Source organism: Vitis vinifera, chromosome 15 (assembly GCF_030704535.1).
Source record: "Vitis vinifera cultivar Pinot Noir 40024 chromosome 15, ASM3070453v1".
Taxonomy (NCBI): domain Eukaryota; kingdom Viridiplantae; phylum Streptophyta; class Magnoliopsida; order Vitales; family Vitaceae; genus Vitis; species Vitis vinifera.
The window spans coordinates 3,403,432-3,429,372 of NC_081819.1; the positions used below are offsets into that span (position 1 = coordinate 3,403,432).

Below are 25,941 nucleotides of genomic sequence, written 5' to 3' on the forward strand. Positions count from 1 at the left end.
AGCTGAGGGTCTAGGATGTGACGCCGGTGTTGCGACGGTGTAGGGTCTATTTTTGCTGGGAGCTTGAGGTCTTAATCGTGCGCGCATTGCGTTGGATATTTGAGGTCTCTTCTGACATTGTCTTTTTTATGAAACTCAAGTAGAGTCTGAACTTTCTTCCCGTTGTTCATGACGAGTGGGCCTTGGCTCTTCTCTAGGCCATTCCGCGTGTGCATCAAGGGGAGGACTTGCATCCCTGAGGTGCATAGCTTCCTAGTTGAAGCGGGAATTCCTTGGCTGCTGGCAACATGGAGGTTCAGAGGATACTTGGATCCTCAAGACGTCATTTTCTTCCCTGAGTCTTCTCGTTTCTTGAAGTAAGGCTTGCACCTGTCTTTCATTTTCTCTCTGTTGTCTATCCATGTTATCTCACCATTCAAAGTAACCTTCTTCGCCTCTAGTAGAAGAACGACTTCTTGAAGGTGTGGACATCCTTGCCAAAGGAAGGTTTAGGGGCTACTGAAAATGCTCTTTCCCACAGACGACGCCAATGTTGGTGACAGATTTCCACCACGGCCACTGTTTCTACCGGAAATGGAGATTGAACCATCTGGGAAAAGGCTCCTTCCTTTCTCCTGCAAAAAGATGCTCGGACCAACCGTCCGGACACACCATTCGAAGTTTAAGTTAGTATTTTTTTCTCAATTGACTGAAAGTAATACCCTTTTGAGAGTCTCCTCACCGATCCCCCATTTTCTTTCTTTTTCTTCTCCCTGTTTTTATATGAAACAGAGGGGGAGTCATGGATGGGCTAATGGGGCCCATGATGGTCATGATTGCGACTTATAGGGTGGCGGAGTGATCATGACACTTTTGAGGCGATTTGATGGTTGTCAGAGAAGCGCTTAGACGGCGCTACTGTTGTCTCAAGTCTTAATCATCATCACGTGGGATACGACAAGTGGTGTGAGAGGCCTGGAAACTGTCCCATCAATCGCATCTTGAGTTAAGAATGGCATGATGACTATTGAGGGACTGAGTCAGAGGTGCTGCTCAAGCTATTGTTCTGATTCCGGGCTATCATGGTTCCTGGTTGGCTAGCAGATCCTTCCGAGTAGGATATATCCGGAGAAGTTGAATCGACGCCTTTCCGGACTACATGAGCCAGACATCGTGGTTTCGGATGAAGAGCGCCCGGGGGAAGACCAACCATCATCCGGATAGAAATGTGCTTAGTGCCATAATGCGATGGTGACACGTGTCAGACAGGGATGCATCCACGTGGGCGAATGGGGAAAGGCCACGTGGCGATTTCGGGAGGGATACCACAGTTTCTGGAAGTGCTTTACTAGATATGTATGCAAAATGTAAGAAATTAGATTTTTCAATTCAGTTTTTTCATGGTATGCTTGAAAAGAATTGGGTTTCTAGGAGTGTCATAATTGCAGGTTGTGTTCAGAATGATGACCCCAGGGGTGGTTTAGAATTGTTCAAGGAGATGTAGAAAGCAGGGATTGGGGTGAGCCAATCTACTTTTGCTAGTGTGTTATATCTGCATTAAGATTAGGCTCCCTAATTGCATGGTCATGCATTAAAGACTGATTTCGGGACTGATGTCGTAGTAGGAATTGCCACTCTGGATATGTACACGAAGTGTAACAATTTGTCAGAAACTCAAAAGCTATTTAATTTTTTACCGAATCATAACTTGCAATCTTATAATGCCATTATTGTTGGGTATGCTCGAAGTGACAAAGGTATGGAAGCTTTAGGGATGTTTTGGCTTTTGTGAAAGTCAGGTCTTGGGTTAGATGAAGTTAGTCTATCTGGTGCTTTTAGGGCTTGTGCAGTCATTAAAGGGGATCTGGAGGGGCTTCAAGTACATGGATTATCAATGAAGAGTTTGTGTCAATCAAATATGTGTAGCAAATGCCATCTTGGACATGTATGGTGAATGTAGAGCTCTGGTTGAAGCTTGTCGTATGTTTGAGGAAATGGTCAGCAGAGATGCTGTCTCTTGGAATGCAATCATTGCAGCTCATGAGCAGAATGGAAATGAAGAAAAAACACTTTCCCTATTTGTTTGGATGCTCCAATCAGGGATGAAACCTGATGAGTTCACTTATGGTAGTGTTTTAAAAGCTTGTGCAGGTTGACAAGCTCTGTACTGTGGCATGGAGATCCACAATAGGATTATAAAAGGGAGAATTACCCTTTAAGGGTAGACTAGGAAAAAAAATTATTGAAAAGGTTGAGTAGATTTGATAATTCTTATGAAGGCCCTACATTTTTATTAGACCAATTTACCCTAAATTTCTCAAATCCATTTACCAATTGAAAAGTACATCTTCTTTCCCAGCAATTATAAAGTATAAGTACAATACAAATGCAATATAGTTACAATGAAAAAATATTAACATTACAATATACTAAAATGAAAAAAAATACTGAATTCGTTTTTTACTGAACTAACATTTTTAGGCTATCATGTTGTATTCCTATCATAAAGCATCCTTGCAAGCCAAAATTATAAAAAGACAACAAAAATACACTATTGTAATTTCAATACATAAAGTTATTGATAGTAATCCAATGATGTATAAAAAAAATCTATAAATTAATTTTTTTTATATAAAAAAATATAAATGTACAATAAAAATACACTACAATTACAATATAAATACAATAACATTACAATACATTACGATAAGGTAAAATTTTGAAAATTTCAAATTTCTTATGAAACTGGGCAGTTGTGGGTTTTTTAAAATATAAATATAAATATACAATAAAAAATACACTACAATTACAATATAAATATAATAACATTACGATAAGGTAAAATTTTGAAAATTTCAAATTTCTTATGAAACTTGGCAGTTGTGGGTTTTTTGGCATATACATGTCTCATATACAACAAATATTGTTCTTTATTATATAGAATATGTCTCAATTGATTATAATTTTCAGTTTTCAATGAAAATCCATGTTCATAAATACCCAAACAAAGTGGTTCCAAACAAGCATAAAACAACTAAATTTTTTTTTTCTTTTACCATGTCAAACAAGTCTTAACAACAAAATTAAAGTGCAAACTTTTTCAATGGAAATCAATAATAATCATATCAAACAACCCACCCGGAAAATAAATTAAAAATAAAAACACATCTTCAATATGACCAAAATAATATAAAAAAATTTAAATAACATTTTACACAAAAAAAAAGTAATTTCTTTCTCAAAACCTCCTTCAATATTTCAAATCTAATATTTTAGATCTACATTGTTAAAATTAATAACAGTTTTTTCCTTCCATCCAAATTTTAAATTATTTATTTATTTATTTATTTACATAAACGGACATATTTTTGTTTTTTTGGCATTAAAAAAAAAACTCTTACCTTTAATGGATTTCTTGTTAGATTCACACAAAAATACAAGCTTTGTAGAGACGGTCCATATCATAACCCAAAGTGCTAGAGTTTTTTCATCTTTCCCTCTTTTCTTCTTCAATACTAATAAGTTGCAGCTGGTTAAAGAAGAATTTTTTTTTTTTTTTTTTACTATTGCTTTTCACTTATTAAGGGTAGTATTGACATTTAAACAAAATAAAGATTATCATAATTTCACCCTACCCTTCACCCTTGTCGTTCATATGTTTTCCTAACCTACCCTTAAGGTAATTCTCCCATTATACAATCCAGGACGAGATTGGACAGTTTTGTGGGAATTGCTCTTACTAATATGTCCAACAAGTGTGGAATGATGGAAAAGGCATAGAAAGGTGATGAAAAGTGTCGTGTTGGGAATGTGTCTTTTGCTTTTATTTATTTATTTTTAAATATTAGTCTAATATTCTGTAAAGAAAACTTTTGAAACGCTTTTTGTTTTTTAATATTATTGTTATTATAATATTATAATGGTGGGTGTAAACAAGTGCAACTTTTGTTTTGAATATTATTATACTTTTTACTTTTAAATATTATATGGTGTGTTGAAACTAATATTTTCTTAAGATATTGAGCCGGAAAGGTTATCATGAATTCATTGGTCCGGATTCATGATTGAATCGTAGTTGAATGGGTTACGCAATAAGTATATATTTTGTATTTCATTAAAATTAAAAATAATTATAAAATATTTAAAATATATAATTAAATTTTAATATTATTTATTCATTTTTATGTGAGTGTATTAATGGTTTAAATTTATTAAACAAATTTGTGGACTCGTATTTTCACGTGCGTTCCTACTCGATGGTGTGACTCGCTTTTTTATTTGTTTAGTGAAAAAATTGATTTTTAGAAATAGACTTGGAGTCGCCACTTATTTTTATTTTATTCTTGAAGGGAAAAACAAAATAAGAAAGAAAAACCCTAAATGTGACTCCTTAAGGAAAAAAAAAAAAAAACAGGTCTGTAAAAAATCGAGTCTGAGTTCGGGGATCAAGTTACTTATTGGAAAGGTACGGTGGTGAGACGTAACACCCCTCTAAGCCCATATATATTCAATCTATACTAAACTAATTGAGGGGATTATAGCAATTAACTAATTAAACATGGATACCAAAATTAATAACATAAATCAATATGAACAAAAAAGTGATAACAAAATAAAATGACAACAGAATTATGCAAATTGATTTATTGAACTAATTAAAAAAATATTTGAAAAAAAATTAGTTTTGTGAAAATTTCAAAGGATTTTATCAAAAACAATTTTGAATGGGTGATTTCAATTTATTTAATTACAAAACATTTTCTTCAAGTGATTTGATTCGATTTCATTTGTATTTAATTTTCAAGAAAAGTTATTTACACTTATTGTATCAAAAAGAATTTATTACAAAATTTCAATTTGGGCACAAAGATTATTTTTACTTGTTTTTACTATAAAATAATGATTTTTTACAATTTTATTTGCAAAAGTATTTTGATTCATTTTCATTTCTTTAAAAAAAAAAAAAAGTGATTTTCACAAATTATTTAAAACGACATAACTTTATTTGCAAAAGAAATTTTAATTAAAAAGAAAAACAAAGATTTAAATCCTCTATTTCTAAAAAAAACACCTTTAATCCCATTTTAATTAAGGAAAAAGAATTTATTTTAAAAATATTTTTAGACAATTTAATTAAAAATTTATTTTTGGGATAACTTTATTTACAAAACAATTTTTGAACAATTTTTATTAAACAAAGAAAATTTTGGACAATGTTATTAAAAACAATTTTTCGAATTCTATTAAAAAAATTCTTTTGGATTTTTCTAAATGCATTTTTGTGAATTTTTATAAATAATAATAAATAAATAAAATTTTCTTTTATTAAAAATAATATTTAAAATTGTTGTTTTATCAAAACACATTTACTGAATTCTTCCTCTCGTTTAAACAAAATTTCTATTTTGTTCGATATTCAATTCTGTACACACTCAGTAAGTATATACAAACGAATATTTATAAGAACTAATAAAAATAAAACCAAATAAAAGTGGAAAATAAAATATGTACCCAAATAAACTTACACTAAGCTCCACGTGTCATCAATTCGTACTCAACCAATAAGATTGTAGAATGGGCTCATGCAAAAACAAAAATAACACAAATGTAAATATTCAAAGATGTGCAAAATCCCAAACAAATATTCAAACCCAAATTCCGATTTCAAATTAGTCCCATAAATTTCGCCAATTTAAAATGAGCCCAAATTACTATAGGTCTTAACCCAGAACATCCAAATTAATAACAAAAAATACAAACAAAATCAACAAAACCTAAAATTGGATAAATTAAAATAAATGCTACTATGTCTAAACTTAAAATTCCATAATCTAAGTCTAATTTAATATACACCACAATTGTTTCATGTCCAAATTAAATAATTCAAATTGGTCAAGCTCATACCAAATATTCAAATAATCCAATAAATCTCACCCACATTCTGGGCCCCAAAATTCACATCAATTAACAAGCCCACATAAAAAATATACATGGTCAAGGGAAATAATATTTCAAGCCCAATCCAATAAGCCTAAACAAATAACAAATTAACAATAAACCCAAATCCAAATAAACAATATGCAATTGATGTAATCCAAATATCCCAAGTTAATCACTAAATGTAACATAATCACAAAACCAAATTAACAAATTACAAATTAATCCATCAACAATAAATTAACTCAAATTTCATATTAATTAACAAAGCCCAAACATAAGCCCACAAACAAACATAAATACACAAACCTAATTTCAATAACAATTACTATCAAAATCAAATCAAGAAAAAATTTAAAAAGTAATAACAATAATAATAATAATAATGGGAAATGGGTTTTACGGGAAAGTGAGGAAATGAGAAAATGAAAGAAAATGGGAAGGGGTCACCGGCCGGTAGTGGGCTTGCTGGTGGCGGCTGACTGGTGATCTACCGACAGTGGCAGTATAGAGAGAAGACAGGGAGAAAATAAAATGCAAATAGGGGGCCGGAAAGATGAAGAGATGAGTGGGGAGCTTGGCTGGTGGTGTTGGGGGGAGCATAAAGAAGAAAAAAAAAATGGGAGAAAGGAATAAAAAATGGGCCAGCGTGTGCTGTTGGGGAGGGGAAAAAAATCAAAAAGAAAATGGAAGGGAGTTTTGCTAGGAAGACGGCCATCGGGTGTGTTTTTAGGAAGAGTTGGAAGAAAAAGAAAAAAAAAACAGAGGGAAATGGGGCAGCCGTTTTAGGTCTCTTTGGCAGAGACCAAGGTTGGAGAAAAAAATGGAAGGGAGGGGGATTTTGATAGGGGGCCCGCGATGTGGGAATAAGGGAAAAGTGGGGGGAAAAAATGGGAGAAAAATATGGGGGGAAAAAAAAGAGGGGAGATGAGGTGGTGGCCGGTGGTGAGGGGTATGGGAGGAGAGAGAATGAGTGGGTGAAAAAGAGAGGAGAGAGGAGAGAGGAGAGAGGAGAGAGGAGAGAGGAGAGAGGAGAGAGAAAAAAATAAAATATAATATAATAAAAAATAAATAAAATAATAAAAAATGTTGTATAACTGTGGACACCGCATTTCGGCTCATGCGTTTCCCACTCGAAGGCGAGCTTGATTTTGATTTCGAAAAATGATCTTTATTGTTTAAGAAAAATTGAATTAGAGTCGCCACTTATTTTTGTTTTATTTTTAAAAAGGTAAACAAAATAAGAAAGAAAACCCTAAGTGCGACTCCTTATTTTGGAAAAGGTGATCTATGAAAAACCGGATTGGGTTCGGGGATCAGGTTACTTATCGGGAAGGTACGGTGAAGACCATAGCACCCCTCTAAGTCCCTAAAGTCGGGTCTCTACTAATAAAATGAAGCTGATGTGGTAATTGATGAGTAAATCAATGAATATCCCGAATGATCATGCACATATAAGAGTCGAGACATGCATAGACAACAATTAGAGGAAAAATGGGTACATACCTGGACAACGAACCGCCATGCGCTATCAATAGAGAGGGTTAGTACACCTTATAGAGCACAAAACATATCACATGCATCACTAAGCAGGTATTAAAATTGTTCGAAGGAAAACTGGATTTTTGAAATTCATTTGAGAATCGGAATCTTAGAGATTATTTGAAAATTGGATTCTTAGGAATTAAATGTAAGAATGAGAACTTTTAGAAATTAAATTTGAAAGAAAATTGGGATTTTGAAGAATTATTTGAAAGTTCGGGATTTTTAAGAAAAATTAAGTTACGAAAATTGGGATTATGGGAGTTAAATTTCGAAAGGGATCAGAATCGTAAGTTATTTGAGGCGTAGAAATTATGAAAGTTGATTTATGAAAATCGGAAATCTCAAAAATCATTTGAAGACGGACTTTTTAGAAATGAACAAATAAAATGGTAATAAAAATAATGATGGTAACAAGTGAGTAACTGGGTAAATACGGTAATTGGAACATTAAGAACTGAGAATTAGGTTTGGAGATTGGACACTTGGAATTTTAGATAGCTAAATTTAGAAATCGGAATTTTGAAGAATTAGACTTTAATGATTGAGATTTTTAAGAGAAATAAATGGGTAAATATGGAATAATTTTATTAATTAATCAAAACGATATTTGGACGGATGAATAGTGAATAGTGGGATTTTGAAAATTAAGTTTGGCAGTCGGGTCTTTGAACAAGTGGACTCTAATTATTGGAATTTTTAAAAGAAAGAAATAAGCAAACGTGGAATTTATAACAATGATAACAAAGATGATATTTGAATGAATAAAAGTGAATGGTGGAATTTTTTAGTCTCAAGGTTAAATATGAAAATCCGGTTTTGAAGAATTGAATTTTAATGATTGAAATAAATAAATAAATAAACACGGAGTAATAATACTAATTAAAATAAATAATGTTTAAACGAATAATAAGAGAATAGTGGAATTTTTCTAATTGAGAATTTGAATTAGGGCGTTGGATTTTTAAAGGATATGACTTTGAATAAATAGGTAGGTAGGGGATTATAATATTAATTAACGAGAATAATATTTAGACGAATAAAGATGAATAGTAGAATTTTTGGGATTGAAGTTTTAATTAAGGCAAAGGGTTTTCGAAAGATTGGACTTTGAAAAGACATGGAATAATGATTCTAATTGATGAGGATAGAATTTAGACGAATTGTAGAATTTTTAGGATTGAAAAATTAAATTAAGACATGAGATTTTTGAAGAACTAGGTTTTAAATAAATAGATGAATATGGGATAATAATCCTGATTGATGAAAATAAGATTTAAACGAATTAGTGAAAAATTAAATTAAGGCAGGGGATTTTTTGAAGGATTAGACTTTGAATAACTAAATAAACATGGGATAATAATTCTAATTGATGAAAATAAGGTGTAAACGAATTATTGAAAAATTAAGTTAAGACATGGGATTTTCGAAGGACTAGACTTTAAATAAATAGGTAAATAGGGGAAGATAATTATAATGAAAATAAGATTTAAGCGAATTGTAGAATTTTTAGAATTGAAAAATTAAGTTAGGGGGGTTAGATCTTCGAGGGATTATACTTTAAATAAGTAAATGAATATAGGATATTAATTCAAATTAAAGAAAATAACATTTAGACAAATAGTAGAATTTTAGGATTGAAAATTAAATTATGACATTGGATCTTTTTAAAGGATTGGATTTTGGGTAAATAAACTAATATAGGATGATAATACTAATTAACGAAAATAATCATTTAAAACGGGATAAAAAGAATAGTGGAATTTTTAGGAGTTTGAAAATTAAGTTAGGACATCGGATTTCTAAAGGGTTGGATTTTAAATTAGTAGATAAATATGGGATACTAACTCTAATGGATGATAATGAGATTTGAACTAATTATTGAAGAATTAAATTAAGACACATGATTTCTTCGAAAGCTTTAGACTTTAAATAGCTAGACAATATATGGTAATAACCCTTAATTGATGAAAATGGGATTTAAATAGATTATTGAAAGATTAGATTAGGATATGGGATTTTTCAAGGATTAGAATTTAACTTTGATGACTGAGATTTTTAAAAGATGATAAATAGATGCGTACGAGGTAATAATAATGATTAACAATCATAATGTTTAAACTAGTGAAATTGAATAATATAAGCTTCAAGATAAAAAAAAATAATTAACAATAATAATTTTTCTTTTAATTGTCTTTAAGACGAGTTAACTAAATGGGTAAAAACAGGGTAACAAATAAAAGGGAATGATTTGATTAATTAATTATGGATATTAGAGGTTTTGTTTTCTTTTAAAAAGGATTATTTAGGAATTGGGCAGCCTGATGGGCTAACTTGAAGTGGGCATGGGCCACTTTGATAAGGGAAATTGGCATAAGGCCTTCATCAATGTAAATGGGCCTAGGCTCCAACTTAAGCCCAGGTCCAATGACATCAATGGGCAAGACTCAAGGCTCCATCTTCAGCATAGGCTTGGGCCTGGGCTCCAAATTCAGACCCAAGCCCAAAGCCATCATGGGCAAAAACCAAGCCCGTCACCAACACAAGCTCCTTCACAGCCCAAGGCCTCTCTTTCCATCTGGGTAACTCTTTCAGGCGAAGCCTCCACCAGCAGCGGCGTAGAAGAGAGGGGCAGGGACGGCGGCGCCGGGACGGAGAGAGGAAAGCCGTGGCGGCGGTTGTGCTGAAGCTAGTGACTGCTCACACTTCTCTGGACAAAACTCGGTCTCAGAGTGGAGTAACTCGTGGTGAGGGAGCTTGAGGAGTCGCCGCTGCTGCAAGTGTTGTCGACGTCGGAGTTGGGAGGCAGCAGAGCGTTGGAGATGGAGATGGAGTCGAAGTCGTTGACCGCGGAGAGAGAGAGATGAGAAGGAGGAGGCGGAGCTATGGGAAGGATGAAGGGAGGAGAAGCCCCAATGCCGCCATTGATTCAGCCGACTGAGCGAGCTTGAGGACGTGGGTATGAAAGGTGGCGGCCATGCATGGCTATGCATGGCTATGCCTGGCCTTGCGAGAGTGAGGGGAATGGGTGTAATGGGCATGGAAAATGGGTTTGAAAGACATGGGTATCTTTAGTGGACCAGGTGGCAGGAAGAATGGATTTGTGACCATTAGAATATGGTAATGAAATTATGAGGGATAAATGGTGGGTGACAGGTAAGCGGAATGGAGAGATGAGTTAGATAGACGGATGATGGGTAGGATGGAGTAAGAGGTGACTAATGAGGTGCGCCAATAACAGGGTGCGGAGAGAGATAAACCGGCTGAAGGGATTCAAGATGATAGGTATATGAGATAGAGATGTTGTCATGTGGTGGTCATGAAAAAAAATGGGTATCTATATGGATACGTGCATGGAGATAATGGGATTAGTAGCGGATGCTCCCCGTCCCATTCAGTGGCTGCAACCATGACCAAAATAGTTCTCACTGCCATCACAATAACAAATGACACCAAGGAGAAGTTGCTGGTCTTTATTCCTCGCCGGTCTTTCCAGGTTCCAGTAACAGAGGAACACAAATGGCAGAGAAGGAGCCAAAACCCAAAAGAAAACAAAGGGAATGATAATAAAAGGAGAATAAAGCAAAAATGAACTTGAGTGTATCACGCCTCCTTTCAGGTGATATCCATGAGCTGGTTCGGGTGAGGAAACCTCAAGCTAGCGTTACAAAATACATGAGAAATAGAGTCCCATTAACTCCAAGCCAAACCATAAGGATAACAGCAAGATCGACAACAACAACTAGAAAATGATCCAAAAAAAAAAAATCAACGAGATTCAACATATAATCCAACCCAACTGATGAGCAATGCAAAACAAACCAAAATGAGAAAAGGTTGAGAAGAATATGAATCAAAGTAAGCAAGAAAATCGCCTCAAACTCACCTGCAGCTACTCCCTTCCTATTCTCGCCTTCTTCCAGCTTCACTCTCAAGATCCCCATTTTTCTCTTCTTTTTTTTTCTCTTTGTGGCCGCAGGTGCTATCTTCCCGGGCAAGCCATTACCTCCCTTTGCTGTTCATCACATCAGCAGCATGGCTTCTCTCCCATCGTCAGCATGGCCGGCCGGCCATCACGTCTTGCTACACATCCAATTTGGCTTTCTCCAGCAGCAAAGGGCCCCCCACCCCCCCCCCTTATCCTAGGTGTCGCCAGCTCCTCCAGGTGGCGAGGCATCATCCTTGTCTTTGCTCTCTTAAGGGGATCTACAATAACATATTGCACCACTTATCCTAACTAATGCTGGGTTAGGCATACAATAAGATATATCCTCTCATCTTTTCTTCAATCTCATTCTATATCTAGAAAACCAAACATTACCAAAGAGTTTTTGTATTTTGTATATTAAATAGAAGTCACAATTATATATATATATATATTTTTCTAAATAATAAAAGAAGTGTATCCAAACAAGCATGATGTAGTATAATTTTGAAAATGAAATTGTTTATGGGGTTATAATATTTGGTGGTGTTTATTTTTTTGACTTTTTGTTGAAAATAATTTGTTTTCAGAATTTAGATTGTTTGTTTTTTTACTTTTTCATAACTTATTATAAACTTTTTACTAAATAGAAAAAGTCAAAATATGTAATTTTTTCTAAATAGAAAAAATAACATATTGATTTTTTTTACTTTTTAATACTTAATAAAAATAAAATACTAAAAAAACAAACAATCTAATATTTAACACTATTAAACATTAACATTCTATTTAGAATTAAGTAAAAAAACAAACACCTAGATTTCATTAATCCCGTATATTCAACATAAGATTGAAACATTTTGTTGCATGCTAAAAAGAGCTGAATATTTATGATGATTAGCTGATGACCCTTTGACCGGTTCTTCAGTAAGAAAGAAGAGAATCGGGCCTCTCTTTATGACACTTGGAAATATAAAAATAGCGCACACACAGTGAATCAGGGCATGTATCATTTTGATTCTTATTCATACTACTTCATGGACTCTAAATCTCTGTTATAAGCGATGTGAAGTGGTTCATTTAGATGCTGCTGCTGCAAGTTTGGCATCACGAAGGGCCTGGAACTTGGCAATCATCTTGTCTCGAGGTGGCCAGTTGTCCTTGATTATTGGAGAATCCGCAAAGTCTTTCATCCACGTCGACAACAATGGAAACTTGTCTTCACCCACAATTTTCAGGCCAGCTACATCTTCCAATATGCTGATCAAGTTAGCAAGCCAACCCAATGCAAGATCAACAAACCCAATCCTTTCTCCACCAAAGAACTTCTTTCCCCTGAGTTCTTCTTCCAAGAACTGGAGGTTCTCCATGGCTTCAACCATAGCTTCCTCCTGCTCTTTACCTTCCTTAACGAAGACACCCCAAAAAATTGATGTAAAAACCTGCATCCAAAACAAAATAAATGAATATGGATCAATATATATATATATATATACAAGGCCTTTTCCAATTCCGTTTCAACCAAGGAACAACCTTTATCATCACCAAATTTGGCCCAGAAGCGGGCCATGGCTTTCTCGTAAGGGTCTTCAGGCAACAAGGGAGTTTCCTTCCATGTCTCATCAATGTATTCAAGAATGACATACGATTCAGCGATCGGTTTTCCATTGTGTACAAGAACTGGAACCTTTTTGTGGGTAGGATTATACTGGAGAAGTGAAGGGCTCTTGTTGGAGAGATCTTCAAATATGGTTTCATACTCTACGCCTTTGATTTTGAGAGCCCAAACAATCCTCAGAGCAAAAGGACTTGACCATGTTCTGAAAAGTTTCACTTCTTCCGCCATAATGTTTTGATATCTGTAAATGAAATAGCAGCTGAGCCTTTATGTATGCATTTAGGCTGTGAAATTTACACAATACGAGTTCTTTCAAAATACATCCAAGCAAAGTAGAAATATTCAAACATCATAGCTGACGTTTGGAAAATGAAAGTAATGTCGAAACATTAGTGATGACGCTGGGAAAATGAAAAAGTAATAAAAGCAAACCTCAAACAAAAGCCTTCTTCGCTATGTTTTGAAGTCTTTGGACTGATTAATTATTACTTTTAGTCACATGGTGGACCACTTCGTAAGGATGTGTGTCACGACTCAAATTCTAGGCAGCCCAAAACTTAATCCATGACCTTAGGTCAAAGGTTTTTAGGCAACCCAGAACTTGACCCATAACCCTAGGTCAAAGGTTTGATTCCAATGATTTTTCTTAATCCAAGCTGACAGTTAACCAAAGCACCGTGGATTTTTTTATTTTTTTTTCTAAAAATAATTCACCCCAAAACTTCCTCCAACTAAAGCTCAATATACAAACCAATACTCAATAACAACAAGAGATAGTATTATATTTTTATTTTTTTTATATTTTTATTATTGAAATGGCAGCCTAAAGGTGGACAGCGTTTTCCTCCTCTCAGCCGACTTCCCCCTTCTGTAACTTTTTCTCCTTTCTCCTTCTATTTCTTTTTAAAACACCACATCACAGTGCACGCAACTTTTATATATATATATATATATATATATATATATATATATATATATATATATATATATATATTATTTATTTAGTTTTTCCCTCTTTTTTTTCAATTCAATTTATTTTCTTTTCTTAATTTTATTTTTCAACTACAGTTTACAAATAAATTATCAAACACTAACATAAATATTTTTAAGTTTCTCTAATTTATTAATAATTAATTTAATTTAATTTTTAATTAAATAATTTTAATTTTTTTTCGTTTATGTTTTTAATTTTTTTAAAAATTTCAATTTCTTTATAGATCTGCATTTTTTACTTATGTCCCCACTTGACGGCAAAAAAAGTCTAACTGTGATTCCTGAAAAAAAAAAAAGGTCTGTGAAAAATCAAAGTCTGAATTTAGGGGTCAAGTTATCCATTGGGAAGGTACAATAGTGAGTCGTAACATTCCTTTAAGCTCGTACACATATGGTTTCTACTACCAAATATAGAAAATTGTGAACAAATCAATATACACAAAAATGATGATAAAATCTAATTATAACAATGCACAAAATAAATGACAAGAGAATTATAAAAAATGATTTATTGAACTAATTAACAAAAATTCAAAAATAAGTTTTTCAATGAATTTCAAAGGATTTTATTAAAAACATTTTTGAATGAATGATTTTAATTTAATTTTTTACAAACAAAAAGTTTAAATTTATTTGCAACAAATTATTTGATTGAATTTCATTTGTATTCAATTTTTAAGAAAATTATTTATGTTTATTGTTGCTAAAAGAATTTATTAAAAATAATTTCATAAAAAAAAAAAAGAATTTGATTTTATTTATAAGAAAATGATTTTTATTTAACTTTGCTTGGAAATGAATTGTTAGAATTTTATTTACAAAAACATTTCAATTTAATTTATATTTAGAAGAAGATACCTTTTATAAATTTATCTAGCAAGGATATTTCAATTAAACAAAGAAGACTTTTACAATTTTATTTACAAAAAACATCAAAATTCAATCTAATTTTATTCATACAAAAAGAGATTATTAATAGGAAAATGAATTTTTACAAAATTATTACAAAAATGTTTCAATCCCCTTTTATTTACCAAAATTTGTTTGTTGTTTGATTTTATTAAAAAAAAAATTAAAATTGTTGAAAAAAAATATTATCTTTGTTGGAAAAAAAATGGGTTATTCAATTTTATTAGGACTAAAAATAAATAAATAAATAAATAAAATTGTCCTTGATTTTACAAAAAGGGACTTCAATTTAAAGGTTTCTAATTTAGAAAAATAAAAATAAAATTTTAAAAAGGATTACCTAATTTTATTAAAATAAATAAATAAATAAATAAAAACATGTTTTTCAAGTTCTATTTAAAAGAACAATACAATTTGATTTTTGAAAAAACAGAAACTTCAAAATTTTATATTTGTTTAAAGAGAGAATTTTACATTTTCACAATTTTATTTAAAAGAATTAATTTTGCTTGGCTTTTACCATAACAAAAAATTTAAGATTTTGTGTAAAAAAAGAAAAAAAAAAAAAAAAAAACTTTTCACAATTTTGTTTACAAAGAAAGAATCTTGGCTTCAAAAAAACAAAAGAGTTTTTTATAAGTTTATCCAAAAGGATTTTTGTTTAATACTTAGTAATAAAGAAAATATTTTACAAATTTAATTGGAAAGAAGAAAAAAAAAATTTCCCTTAAATAAAAAAAAAAAAACAAGTTTATCTAAAAAGAATTTGGCTTATCTCATATTTATTAAAAATGGTTTTGACAATTTCAAATTTATTAAAATCGTAATAAAAAATTATAAAATAAAATAAAAAATATTTATTTATTTTTTTAAAAATGATTTATTAAAAGAAGATTTCAATTTGTTAAAAAGAGAAATTTCGTTTTACTAAAAGAGATTTTTTTTCTTTAGTTTTATTCTAAAAAAACTTCTTTTTTTCTCACTTTTATTAAAAATCAGTTTTTCAATTTTTTATTTTGAAGATTTTTATTTATACAAGAAATTTTTTTAATATAATTTTAGGAAATAGTCTTTATTTATTAATATATATATAAAAATACCTTATCAAACAAAGATTTTAGATTAGTAAAAAAATATTTATTTAAAAGAATTAAATTTTTATTCCAAAATGAATGTCAATGCAAAGAAAAAAGAAAATTTTAAAAATAAACTAAAATAAAATCTCATTATAGGATTATTCTATTCGGATAAAACACAAATAAATTACACTTTTCATACATTTTTCATTAACAAATAAATAAATTAACAAATGCTAACCAAGCATATCAAATATGAATAACAAATAAAATAAATTCATGAATGATAAATTAAATAGATATATACAATAAAAATCTAAACAAGTCCATTTACATGTAAATAGGAAGAAAATTAAAATAAATATATACAAGAGGACAAGGATGAATGATTAGCCTCATAAGTGCAGTCCCAATAATAGTAATGACCCTTAAAAAATGAAGCTCAAAAATAGGAAAAACTCTCGACCCTCTCACAAATAGCATAGAAAATACAGAGAAGTTTTAGAAAAGTCCCAAGAGTTGTCCCTCTCTCCTCTTTTTTGCTCCAATCTTCCTTTTTAATCCCAAAAATTCCAATTCTTAGTCAGTCTAACCCATGCCCTATCTTCAACTACTTTAACTGCTCCCAATATACTATTGTAGACCCCTTTTGAAGAGCCAAGGGGTATTTTAGTTTTTTTATATCATTAGAGGAGCTGGCAGCACCTCTCGGGTGTGGGGGGACCCCTCTCCATGCGTGGGACCAGCTGCAAGAGACAGGGAAGCCATGCTGCTGATGTGAGGAACAAGGAAGAGAAGGCATGATGCTGATGTGATGAACAACAAAGGGAGATAATGGCTTGCCCGGGAAGATAGCACCTGCTACCACAAGGAAAAAAGGAAGGAAACGAGGGGTTTTTTTTTCGGGGGAGAGACGACTAGTTACAGAGGAAGGGAGGACCAATAGGGTAGAGAATTCTTTTATGCTGATAAAGATAGAGATTGGCAAAGGGGGGACATACCGTGAAAACGAGCAGAAAAAGGAGATAACACAGGTATGGATTCTGAAAACCGGATTCATTCATTTATTTATTTATTTTTTTGTTTGTTTTTTATGCCATGTTATGATAGTTTCTAGGCATGAGGATTTTCATTTTTGATGTCTGAACATGCATATTGTGGATCCTTGTAATTTTTTTTTTCTGGAATCTAAGCTTACTTACACCCGCCATATTCATTATCTCTCTCTCTCTACCTTCAACCTCATTCATGCCTGCCTAACCAAACCCACTACTCATTTCTCATGCGGACGTGGGCACCATGCATGGGAAATAATTAACCCATTCTCCATGTGCTTCTAGGTCTTTCTCATGCCCTACCCATTGCACTTAGCAGACGTATCCTCCTAGCCCCATGCACAGGGGCACCTCTATATCCTTTCACCTTTCATACCCATCTCCTCAAGCTCGTTGCTCATTCCTTCGCGTCTATGGAGGACCTACCGATCATCTCTGAAACCCCAATCTCATAATCAGACTCCGATCCACGTCCGTGTGTCCCCAAGGTTCGTCGGAGCATCTTGCTGCCCGCCGCGCTGAATCAAAACCAATTGAGCTTCTTAGAGCTCTGCATGTCGCGGAAAGAGACTCTGTAGCCATCGCCGAGTGCTCCACTTCTCTCTTCGCTTTGCTGCGTTTGGCTCTCTCTGAAGTTATTGGCAGTCCTGTCGATCATATGAGGTGCTTCAGTGATGCTGCAGGCTGCCTCCAGGAATCAGCGTTTGATGCAGCTACAAAGGGTAGCCGATGAGGAAGATGGTCTTTTTTGAGCCCGCCCACGTTAGTATTGGATTTGGGCTTGGTTTGGAGCACCAAGCCTAAGCTTGTGATGGAGTTGGAGTTAGAGGCTTGTCCAAGATGATGGATATGGGCCTGGTTGGAAGCCTAAGCCCAGTTGCATTAATGAAGGGCCTCATGCCCCCTGTACTATTCACTCTCATGGCCCATACCTATTCCAGGATAGCCCATTTGGCCACTTCATTCCTAAATAATCCTTTTTAAAAAAGAAAACAAAATCTCTAATATCCATAATTAATTAACCAAATCATTCCCTTTTATTTATTACCTTATTTCTACCAATTTAGTTAACTCATACTTAAAGACAAATTATTAATTATGTTTTTATCTTGAAATTTATACTACTCAACTTCACCGGCTTAAACGTTATGATTATTAATTATTATTATTATTCCGTATGTATCTATTTATCACATTTTAAAATCTCATTCCTTAAAACCTAATTCTAATTCTTCAAAATATTTGTTTAAATCATATTTTCATAAATCAAATCATTATCCCGTATTATTATTTATTCAAAGTCAAATCTATCAAAAAAATCACATGTTTTAAATTAATTCCTCAAATACTCTTTTAAATCTCATATTTATCAACTAGAATTATTATCCTATATTCTCCTATTTATCTATGCCAATCCTTCAAAAATTCTAAGTTTTAATTTAATTCTTCAAATATTTGTTTAAATCATATTTTCATAAATCAAATCATTATCCCGTATTATTATTTATTCAAAGTCCAATCCATAAAAAAAATCACATGTTTTAATTTAATTCCTCAAATACTCTTTTAAATCTCATATTTATCCACTAGAATTATTATCCTATATTCTCCTATTTATCTATGCCAATCCTTAAAAAATTCTAAGTTTTAATTTAATTCTTCAAATACTTGTTTAAATCTTATTCTCATAAATCGAATCATCATCCTGTATTATTAGTTGTTCGAATTCTAATCCATTAAGAAAATCCCATGCCGTAATTTAATTCTTCAAATACTCGTTTAAATCTTACGTTCATCAATGAGAATTATTATCCTATATATTCATTTATTTATCTATACCAATCCTTCAAAAATCTCATGCTTTAAATTAATTCTTCAAATATTTGTTTAAATCTTATTTTCATAAATCGAATCATCATCTCGTATTTTTAGTTATTTAAAATCTAATCCTCCAAAAATCCCGTCTTAATTTAGTTTCTCAGCAATTTGTTTGAATCTTATTTTCATCAATTAGGATTATTATCTCATATTTGTCTATTTATTTAAAACCTAGTTCTTCAAAAATCTCTTGTCTTAACTCAATTTTTCAATTCAAATTCTCAATTAGAAAAATTCCACTATTCTCTTTTTTATTCGTCTAAACATTATTTTTGTTAATTAGTATCATTATTCCGTGTTTATTTATTTATTTATTTCAATCATTAAAATTCAATTCTTCAAAACCGGATTTCCAAATTTAACCTTGAGATTCAAAAATTCCACCATTCACTATCATTCATTCAAATATCATCTTTGTTATCATTGTTATAAATTCCACGTTTACTTGTTTCTTTCTTCTAAAAATCCCAATAATTAGAGTTCAATTATTCAAAGGCCCGACTTTCAAAATTTAATTTTCAAAATCCCACTATTCACTATTCATCCGCCCAAATATCGTTTTGATTAATCAGTAACATTACTCCATACTTACCATTTATTTCTCTTAAAAATTTCAATCATTAGAGTCTAATTCTTCAAAATTCCGATTCCTAAATTTAGCTATTTGAAATTCCAATTGTCTTATCTCCGAACTTAATTTCCTGTTTCCCATGCTCCAATTCCCGTATTTACCCCGCTACTTATTATTATCATTATTATTATCATCTTATTCATTATTTCTATAAATTCTGCATTCGAATGATTTCTAAGATTTTCCATTTTTTACGCATCAACTTTCATAATTTCTACGCCTCAAATAACTTACGATTCTGATCCCTTTTGAAATTTAACTCCCATAATCCCAATTTTCGTAACTTAATTTTTCTTAAAAATCCCAAACCTTCAAATAATTCTTCAAAATCCCAATTTTCTTTCAAATTTATCTAAAAGTTCTCATTTCTTACATATAATTCCTAAGAATCTAATTTTCAAATAATCTCTAAGATTCCGATTCTCAAATGAATTTAACCTTCGAACAATTTTAATCCCTGCTTAGTGATGCATGTGGTATGTTTTGTGCTTTATATGGTGTACTAACCCTCTCTATTGATAGCGCATGCCGGTTTGTTGCCCAGGTATGTACCTATTTTCCCTCTAATCGTTGTCTATGCATGTCTCGACTCTTATATGTGCATGATCATTCAGGATATTCACTGATTTACTCGTAAATTGCCACGTCAGCTTCATTTTGTTAGTAGAGACCCGATTTTAGGGACTTAGAGGGGTGCTATGGTCTTTTACCGTACCTTCTCGATAAGTAACCTGACCCCCGAGCCCGATCCGGTTTCTCGTAGATCACCTTTTCCAAAATAAGGAGTCGCACTTAGGGTTTTCTTTCTTATTTTGTTTACCTTTTTAAATAAAAACAAAAATAAGTGGCGACTCCAAGTCATTTTTTTTAATCAAATAAAATCAATTTTTCAAATAAAAATCGAGCTCGCCATCGAGTGGAGAACACATGAGCCGAAAATGCGAGGTCCACAACTATACCTTTTCCTGCTCTCTGCATAATGCCAAGATATCAACCCGAACACAGGGGACCCAAAAGAACAATTAAGCAAATGCAATTAGGCCCAAATCAAACCAAACAACAATCCAACAAGCCAAGGTCCAATACCAAAATGGATGGTGGGAATGCAATCTATGAATAGATGGATGGGATTTGATACCAAAATGGGTATTAAAGATTGGGCCAAACAAATAAAAAGGAATGCTAAAAACATTAACAAAATGAGCCTTAAAATAAATTTTAAAAAAGTAAATAAACAAATAAAAAGAAAGGGTGAGGTAAATTTGAAGGTCTACATTCTACAACCCTAAGAATTTCATACTAAAAAGCTGATATGACACAAAAATTCAACTCTTTTGGTTGACCACTAAAATCCTTTGAATTTCATCAATTTAAATTTGGCATGTGTTCTTTGATTTGCCTTTTTTACTTTTCAACTATCACCAAATAGAAGAATTTTCAAACTTGAAATTCCAACGTGGCCTAAAATACCTGGTCATTACAATGCACATGACTCCTATTCAAATATTGTAGACCCCAAAATTTGTCCAAAATTTACTTTTATATTGTTTTAGCCTAATTTTATCCTTAGATTTCAATCCGATTATATTTGATTTTTTTTTTGCCCATTTATACCATTTAAATTTAAATTTTTATTATTTTATATTATTTTTATTTTTTCTTCTTCCTCTTTTTCCTCACCTACTTCCTCACTCTCTCTCCTAACCCATATCCCCCATACCTCCCACATCCCAAGATTCCCTCCTCCTGTTGGTGCAGTACTAACTAGATTAGAGTTCATCTAGCTTCTCTAGAGTTAGACGGGCTTCTTGCTTGCACAAAAGGATGTTTGGACAGGTGGTCTGAGCACGCCCCTCTAAAGCTTAAGTCAAAAAGTAATAAGGATGGGTCTAGTTGTTTCGAATGGCTTTGTACGCGCATACCTTTTTCATGCTTCTCAAAGGGTTTTTACAAAGTGGATGACACCATCGCCATAGCGTTGAGAAGCATTTATACCTTTTTTGTGATGATGATTGCAATCAGGGCGGAAATCAACCCTTAGCAAGAGAGTCAACACCATCATCTCTACGCGGATTAGGCAATCATACCAAACAAAATCCTCTGACCAGGCACTAGGTGTGATTATCGATTTGTTCAATGCTTGGAATCTCCGACTGTATTGGTTAATCTATCTGAAAATCTTAGTTGGCTTGGTTTGTCCATTCCGTCTGACATCCAAAAAGAAGGAAATCTCTTTCCTCTTGCACTAGATAGAGTTTGTTTTGGTTCAGATGGATTAATCTCAGACAGATCATTTGCTTATCTTGGATGGACCAAAGGTTTTTGATTTGGGGGAGGACACATGGAAGGAAACCTCCCACAATGCCCCCTTAATCTGCATGCTTCTATCATGTTGGGTAGCCGGCGAGTTGAGGCAAAATGGATTATCTGTCTCTTCAGGTTATTTGAGTGCTTAGGAACATGTGTCATTTGGGGCTGCAATGATGGGTCACATCAATCAAGGCTAGCTATCAGGCAGCACACCTCTTCAGTTAGCTTTGGGAAGTGTTTCCAAGCGGCTTGTCCCTTGGAATACCTAGGCTTTTGGATCCTTATAAATAGTAGGGCTCCATACTTTTTGGAATACCTAGGCTTTTGGAGTTTCCTTGCCCACACTGCACCTCTACCGTCACTGCGTTTGCCACGGTCGTTGCTTTTCGCCTTCCTCCTCTACCGCTGTGTTTGCCACCGATCACTGATCTTCGCCTTCCTCGTCACTGGCTTTAAACATGCCTTCCCCACTTAAGAGGGCTAATTCCTTATTCCAATAAGTTTTTTGCCACTCACCATTCCTTTTGCAATGCTTGTTGTTCTTCTTTAGACCGTGTCGGTAGTTAGAGACCTCGACATCCAGATTTAGGGTTTCTCATTGTCTTTGCTTGTTCTGGGTGCTTTGTTTGGGAGAGAATGAATTTGTCGATGGCCAGACTTAAGGCTTTTTCAGTTTCCTCTTTTTCTCCTGTGTTGTTAAGGCACTTTTCATTGGTTCATGTTCTTTTTTCATTGCTGTCGCGTTGGGGCGATGGGAGTGATTCTTCCTATGTCATTCTTGTTCTGTAAGTTTCAATAGTCAACCTGTCTAGCTTCAAATTATTTGAAAGAAAGAAAATTAAATTTGAAGATTGAAATTTTTGGAAATTAGATTTGAAAGAAATTGGAATTTTGAAAAATTATTTGAGAATTTGAGTTTTGAAAATTAAATTATGAAAATTGGAAACTTGGAAATTATTTAAAAATGGAAATTTTGAAAATTGGAATTTTGGAAAATTATTTGAAATTAAATTTAAAAATTGGAATTTTGAAGAATTATTAAAGATGAAAATTTTAAAAATAGATGAAGTTTCTCAAGTGTGTGGTATCACTTGAGGGGTTGTTCAGGAGTGGGATTGAGAAGTGTAAAGGGTGCTTGGAGCCAAAAGTCCAAGAGGGTGAATTGGAACCATAATCCAATTATATTGCTTGAAGACTTGGTTTGGAAGCCTTGAATTAGTGGAACCTCAAGCTCGGGATTGAAGCTAGAGGAGAGTGGATGTAGGCCAGGTTGCACCAAACCACTATAAAATCTTGTGTTTACATTCTCTCTTCCCTACTCTTTTAATTTATATGCAATTGTCTTTATATTGTTTATTATATACTTGCATATAATTGTCTTTTACTTTCACATAGTTTAAATTTGAAAAAAAGAGACCATCACCCTATTCACCTCCCCCCCCCCCCCCCCTTTAGGGTCATTACCATAGGTTGGATTAGCCTTTTTTTTTTTAACAATATTGATTCCATCACTAATATTATTTAATTCTACATTTTCATCCACTAGGATACCACGTAGAAGTTCTTGCAGTAATTAAAGCCTATCATTATGGCATTTGAATCTACTTTTCACATCTTCAAGAAAACTACTACCATTGAATTGATATAGGATATCATTATAAACCATCTTGGCAATGATAGTTTTGCCAATTCCATCGGTTCCATAGATTCCAATCACACGAATGTCATCCAAATGAATACTTAACAATGATTTTAGTTCTTTCAAGCAAAACTTCATTCCAACTATGGGCTCTTCAATAGACAAAAGTTTAGGATTCAATCTTTAGAGGATGTGGCCAATAATTTCTTTGATAGGATTTGACTCATACCTACCAATTATAAAACACAATGAAACATGTGGTTAGCTATAGTAAGTTGCAAAAGATAATAGATCAAACCATATTTCTTAAATTTACATATCTAATTACCATTTCATTAATGTCATATCGAGCATAAATGGGAAAGGAAAAAAAGGAATATATGATTTTTGTTAGCTTTGCTACTCAATGTTTGGAAGGATCTTACTTCTTACTAAAGATAATCACTCTAGAATACTATTATGATAATAATTCTAATCCTATGACATTGATGGAGACAATTACTACTCATTTGATCAAATATGCTACCAATTCCAGATCAAGCTTCCCAATCTAGTAAAGTATTTGTTAATTAGAGCACTACCTATTACCATTCTCTATGCTCATGTGACTCCATTTCATTGATTATCTTAACAAACTAACAAGTTGCTCATGCCTTGCTTTCTAGTCTATTTGTCCTAACATTCTATCGACTTTCCAATCGTTATATTAGTGAAAGTGACAATATCCCCATTTTTCCAAAAGGGACAAAATACAATTATAAGGAATAATTCTATGATCTATTTGTTGAAAAAAAAATTTTTTTGTTAAAATTTTTAATTTTTATTTGTATAAAATAAAAAATAAAATATATTTATCATAAAAATTTGTATTTAATAATTTATATTGATTTTCTCTTAATTTTATTGAAAATAAAAAAAAATTGCATACACTACTACAAAAATAGTTTATGGTGTCACTATTTACGGTGTCACTTTTAAAATAATGACACCATAGGGTTTATAATTAATAAAGGTGACACATCATATAAAAAATCTTCAATTGAGGTAGTTAGATGATATTAATTTTATATTTATAGTGTCATTTTTTAGGAAGTGACATCATATAAAATAAATTTTTTTAGATATTATAACTTAATGAGCCCACTTTTAGAATTAATAATGATGGATACTATATAAAAATCCCATTGTTTCCATATTTCACCCACAATCCAAAAAATCTCAATATATAAATCCTATATATAAAATCATGATCTTCTTCAACCTTTTCTCTCACCCATCCATAGTCAACACGCTCACAACGGACATTCTTCACTTTGTGGACTCCCAGGTAACCCAAAATCTCTTGGATCTATCATTTTTTTTCTTTTATTAATGTCATTATATTATTTGTTTCAACATCTTTGTATTAAGGTTTTTGTGAATTGTGTTTTCTTGAGTTGTAGGGAAAAAAAATTTAGGTTTAATCTTCTAACATAGAAGAAAAAACTGTAGATTTTGATTTTTTAATCTAAACCAAACACATGATCAAGTCTTTAAAAAAAAAGTGAAAAACAGGAAAAAATGAATGATTTTTAATATGTATTTGTGTGAGAATGACAGGTACATAATTTTTTTGAGATTTATTATCACATAATCTTCATCCTTTCTAAAAAACGAGAGAGGAAAAAAAAAAGAATGATTTTTCTGTTTGTATCTAAGTGGGAATGAGATATAGAATTTCGTTGAGAGTATCCAACCCCAAAAGGACCAATCCGGGAAGGCATGTGTGGTTTTGACGGGAGATGATAAGATGGAAATCATAACCATAGCCATGTTCTCTCTGTGTCTTTCTATCCTCTTCAATTAATTCATGGCCATAGATATTTTATTTAGTTTTTATATTAAGTTTATTTAGTTTCTAAAGTCCAATTAGCTAGATATTTTATTTGATTTTATTTTTATATTTAAGTAGTTGAGTTTTGGAAAGTTTTTATATTTTGTTAATAGAAATAGAAATTTTATATTTTTTATTATTAGGAATTTCTATTTTGTTAAATTGTAAGTATCTATCTCAATAAGAGATTATTAATATTCAAATGAAAGTGATGAAAGAGAGTAAATATTTTAAGGCTCAATTATATTTTAATGTTATTTTTTTTTACATAAGGGTTTATTTGTGTTTTCAATTTTGAAGTTCCCTTTCCAAGTCCAGCAACAAAAGTAGTGTCCAACCTTAAAATGGGCATGTGTGGTATTGACGGGAGATGATAAGATGGAAATCATAACCATAGCCATGTTCTCTCTGTATCTTTCTATCATCTTCAATTAATTCATGGGCATAGATATTTTATTTAGTTTTTATATTTAGTTTATTTATAGTTTATTTAGTTTCTAAAATCCAATTAGCTAGATATTTTATTTGATTTTGTTTTTATATTTAAGTAGTTGAGTTTTGGAAAGTTTTTATATT

The 25,941-nt window shown here is 32.2% G+C and overlaps 1 protein-coding gene across 2 annotated transcripts; it reads right to left on the minus strand.

The window, feature by feature from the left end:
- Positions 1-12,183: 12,183 nt before the first annotated feature.
- LOC109121543 (probable glutathione S-transferase) lies at positions 12,184-13,932 on the minus strand. Of its 2 annotated transcripts, XM_059743191.1 has the most exons (3): positions 13,759-13,932; positions 12,917-13,260; positions 12,184-12,825 (listed from the first exon to the last, which is right to left on the minus strand). In XM_059743191.1, the coding sequence occupies exons 2-3, from the start codon at positions 13,139-13,141 to the stop codon at positions 12,460-12,462; spliced, it is 591 nt and encodes a 196-aa protein (XP_059599174.1). In that variant the 5' UTR covers positions 13,142-13,260; positions 13,759-13,932; the 3' UTR covers positions 12,184-12,459. The 2 variants fall into 2 exon arrangements, with proteins under 2 accessions (XP_059599174.1, XP_019080968.1); XM_019225423.2 differs by lacking the exon at positions 13,759-13,932 and having other exon boundaries at positions 12,906-13,296.
- Positions 13,933-25,941: the final 12,009 nt, after the last annotated feature.